The sequence below is a fragment of the Buceros rhinoceros genome, unplaced genomic scaffold, assembly GCF_000710305.1.
Source record: "Buceros rhinoceros silvestris isolate BGI_N320 unplaced genomic scaffold, ASM71030v1 scaffold41477, whole genome shotgun sequence".
NCBI lineage: Eukaryota > Metazoa > Chordata > Aves > Bucerotiformes > Bucerotidae > Buceros > Buceros rhinoceros.
Window position 1 is genome coordinate 1606 of NW_010424681.1, and position 4454 is coordinate 6059.

The 4454-nt window shown below is 48.1% G+C and overlaps 1 protein-coding gene across 1 annotated transcript; it reads left to right on the forward strand.

The window, feature by feature from the left end:
* The first annotated feature begins 112 nt into the window (after positions 1-112).
* On the forward strand, positions 113-3867 carry LOC104497605 (serine/threonine-protein kinase PDIK1L). The gene is made up of 2 exons (XM_010140874.1): positions 113-429; positions 3037-3867. The coding sequence occupies exons 1-2, from the start codon at positions 145-147 to the stop codon at positions 3775-3777; spliced, it is 1026 nt and encodes a 341-aa protein (XP_010139176.1). The 5' UTR covers positions 113-144; the 3' UTR covers positions 3778-3867.
* Positions 3868-4454: the final 587 nt, after the last annotated feature.

Sequence of the window (4454 nt, forward strand, 5' to 3'; positions counted from 1 at the left end):
CGATGCTCGGAGGTGCTGCCCTGTTAACGGCAGGGTTTGACGTTGCTGCACCGAGCCCTACGGGGGAAAATACAGCCCAGTTCTTGTTCGTGAGTTTTAGTGCTGTGGGTTTTTCCCCCTTCCCCAGAACCCCTGATCTTGAAGATGGTGAGTAGCCAGCCTAAGTACGATCTAATACGGGAGGTTGGTCGTGGCAGTTACGGTGTGGTGTACGAAGCAGTCGTCAGGAAGACCTCTGCACGGGTGGCGGTGAAAAAGATTCGGTGCCATGCTCCAGAGAATGTGGAACTAGCTCTGCGTGAGTTCTGGGCACTTAGCAGTATCAAGAGCCAGCATCCCAACGTCATTCACCTGGAGGAGTGCATCTTGCAGAAAGATGGTATGGTGCAGAAGATGTCCCATGGCTCCAGTTCCTCCCTTTATTTACAGGTACATGAAGCTGAGGTAACGGGGTGGAAGTAATTAATGTGGATGTGTAGCTGGGGGGGAAGGAGGTGGGCAGCTAAGATCGGTTTATTTTAGATATGCCTAGTGAGGAGAGGGGATTGCTTGCATTGTTAACACCCCAAAATTATTATGTATCTTTAAAAGATCATATCTATTCAACCATCACCCATACCTTGCAACTTGAAGCCACTCTAAAAGATGCAAATCTGCTTTGACAGTTTGAGGAAAGCCTCCAGGGACAGTGTAGGGAGGTGCAGGCTATTGGTGGAAGTCCTGTTGCAGGGTTAGTGAGCAGGCACGTACTTGGGTCTTGGGACAGAACGCTGAAGAATTTCTTAATCTCCCTGGAAGAGGAAGTGACTGTCTTGATTTAGGAAGAAGACACTTGAAATTCTTTTAGATACAATAAGCAATAGGTAGAATGTGGTGAGCTGTTTTCTCTTTTGAGTAAATAACTGTTAATCTCTTCAAAGAGAGGTAAAAGTATGATAAAGAAGGGAATAAATATCACTTTCCCTGCCTGACTGCTGGAAGTGTCCTTTAAGTCGCCTTTAAGTTTGAAGGCGTGTATTTCTGCAGGCCGAGTAGCTCTGGAAAGGCTTTCAAAGATAATCTGATTCATTCGCTTGTTCAAGAAGCTACCCCAACTGTAAATCATCCCCTGGCAGAGATCCGTGTGTCTGGTTTAAAGAGTCCGTAGCCTGCTCCGTGTTTGCTGTGCTGTCCCTAGTCAGCTTCTCACCTCAGTTTTCACTGTTGTCGCTCTCGCATGTCTGATGCAGGACCTTTTGTAGTGAACAGCCATCGCTCGGTCCTTCAGGCTGCCCGGGCCCTGTTGTGCTGGTGCTGTACGAGTCTGAGAAAGTGGATTCTCACCTTTGTGAACCTGCTGCAGCTTGGTGGTTGTTACTGACCTGCTTCCATGAAGGGATTAGGGTGAAATAATACTGGCCAGCTCATGTGGGAGAAATCTTCCCAGTCCTTAGTGGAGCAGTGAGAGATTCCAGCATACTTGTGGAGAGCTGGACAGGAGGAGCTTGAAAAAAAGGCAGGATGGGACTGCAGGGTGGAGGAGAGCTTCCAGATCACCTGCAGCACTGGTTTGTGGAGGTAGTGCCTGTTAGCAGCGCAGCATGGAGTGCTCACCCGGGTCAGGCACAAGCGCAATCAGTCCTTTTTCCGCTCCTGAGAGTGGAGAAAGGGCAGAGCTGAGGTGACTCTGGAGAGATGGGATCGCTTCATACCAGCACGTGCTGAAGTAGAGAACATCATCTCTCCCTCTTCTCTCTTCTCCTGATGTTATGTGCCAGATCTGGACAGGCGCAGGGAGAGGAGGCTGCTCAGGGCGCAGGTCTTGGCATCTCTTGAAGGGCTTTGGGACAGGTGCTTGGCTGGTGGCAGCTCAGCCCAGTGAGGTGCAGTCTTACACCAGCCTGGTTTTGTGGTGCTTTGCCACTGCCAGGGATGCAGTGGTGGGTTTTGTGGTCCTGATGCTCTGAGCTGAGGTGACAGCGCAGCTTCGGCAGAGCCATGAGCAGGGAGAGCTGTGTGGTGGAGCTCACTTGGCAGAGGCTGCTCCCTGCTGTCCTGCGATACCTTAATCTCCCTGGTACGGACTGTAAACCCTGAAGATGTAGTTTTCTAGTTCTGGCGTGGATTTAGTGTTTGAAGTTGGTCTGGTTCGAGTACTAGTTGTGCTCGCAGTGAAAGATAGCCATAAATTGCAGGTAGTTTTGCTCGTTTATTAAAGCACTTCACAATGCCTCTCTAAACACTAATGTTTGAAAGCCTGTAGGAGCTACGTTTGGTTTAGTATACACTGGTTTACTACTAACAGAAATAACTGCAGGACTTCCCTTCCAGGGCATGCCAAGAGCTGCCTCGAAGGAGCTGAAGAGGCAAGCATGTGGTTGTGCAAACAAGATTTGTCCAACTGATGGCTGGTTGTACTTTGCTTTTTGTGTGAAGCAGCTGCTAGAACTGGCTGCTTGAGCTACTCACTGCTTGTACTGTGGATCATGATGGCGAGAAAGGTGTTAGGTGCAGGAGTGTTGAGCTGTGCCCATAGACGAGTGTTCACCTGAGTAGGGGATTCCGTGTTAACACTCGCTAGAATACCTTCCTGTTTAAGGAACAGAGGAGAGGCTTTTAAAATCATCAGCAGAGGACAAATACAACTCCCAGGGCTGCACAGAGCTACTTGTTGAGACTGTGTTTTTAACTGCTGATGTTGGTGGAATGGGTGGGACAGGCTTTGTTGGGGTGGGACAGTGTCCAGCAAACAGATGGGAGCGCAATGGCCACTTGGTATCTCTCAAAATGCTGTTATCGGGGTCCAGCTCTAGCTTCTGGGCAGCAGTGGGAGCTTGATATGCCTCACACACACAAAAATAAGGAGGCTGTCAATCAACATTGAGATTCTTTTTATTTTTTTACATCGGAAACATGGCATAGTTTTATTTTCACCACTTGCAGCGTCTTTCTCTCTGGATTGTTGAGAGGAGGATCCAAACTTCATGTGTTTTTCCATCACCTCCTGATATTCCTGTGGTCATCAGGTAGTTATGACACTTCTTTTCCTTGTTGCAGCTCGTAGAGACCTCATTAAAAGGAGAAATAGTCTTTGACCCCAGGAGTGCTTATTACCTCTGGTTCGTGATGGATTTCTGTGATGGAGGAGACATGAATGAGTATCTGTTGTCCCGAAAGCCAAACCGCAAGACCAACACCAGTTTCATGCTTCAGCTCAGCAGCGCGCTGGCGTTCCTGCACAAAAATCAGATTATTCACCGCGATCTCAAACCGGACAATATTCTGATATCTCAGAGCAGGATGGATGCTAGTGACTTGGAGCCTACCCTGAAAGTAGCTGATTTTGGGCTGAGCAAGGTATGTTCAGCCTCAGGACAGAATCCTGAGGAACCAGTCAACGTAAATAAGTGTTTTCTATCCACTGCTTGCGGGACTGACTTCTATATGGCCCCTGAAGTCTGGGAAGGACACTACACTGCCAAAGCGGACATCTTCGCCTTGGGAATTATCATCTGGGCAATGCTGGAGAGAATCACGTTCATAGATACCGAGACAAAGAAAGAACTTCTGGGCAGCTACGTCAAGCAGGGGACTGCAATCGTGCCCGTGGGAGAGGCGCTTCTGGAAAACCCCAAGATGGAACTGCTCATCCCTGTAAAGAAAAAATCCATGAATGCCCGAATGAAGCAGCTGATCAAGGAGATGCTGGCGGCCAACCCGCAGGACCGACCTGACGCTTTTGAGCTCGAGCTGCGCTTAGTCAACATCGCTTTTAAAGACAGCAGCTGGGACACGTGAGCTGCTGAGTCACACCTCTCGACAGCTTCTCCTCACCTCACCGAAGGTGCAGCTTCATGGCAGTAAAAGAAATGAGCCTGAACTCAAAGCTGCTGGGCGTGGTTTCTACCAAACTCTCGTTGAGTTTCATAGATGATGTGAATGTGAGTTGGCCGTTGCATTAACGGGGTGTTCATGTGTCTGATACCAGGGTGTTCCATGTGAGTGGGAGATGGGATGATGTCTGTTGGTATGTGCTGACAGTGGGATGTCTTGAGAGCCGAGACGATTTCCAGCGCTATGTCGTGGAGTATTTCCTACATTCCAGTTTCCTGTGTCAGTGTTAGGAAATCTCATGGGGAAAAAGATTTGCACGCTGGTAGTGCTGATCTCCAGGCTTTGTAAAGTAGTTCTGTGTATATGTATTTATGTATACAAGTGACCAGGAGTGTATGTTGCTTTCCTTAAATTATTTACTGTGGGTTTGAATGATTGGGGTCTGCTAGAAAACTCGGTGAAGAAGAGATAAGAAGCATTGCTTCTTCTCCAGGCCTGAATAATAACTTTATTATTTATTTTTGTTGTCTAATGTCCAAGATAGGGTCTGAGACTTGACTTTGTAGACAAAAAAAAATGCCATGCCAGGGGATCAGCAGTTTAAGTGCCAATGTGGCCAAGCTTAGCACTTAGAGCTTAAA

Bases quoted from the DNA above. Each gene is read 5' to 3' on its own strand.
- LOC104497605 (XM_010140874.1), top strand. From the start codon at position 145: ATGGTGAGTAGCCAGCCTAAGTACGATCTAATACGGGAGGTTGGTCGT. The intron at 430-3,036 runs GTACATGAAGCT...TCCTTGTTGCAG, and splicing joins GTTCCTCCCTTTATTTACAG to CTCGTAGAGACCTCATTAAA.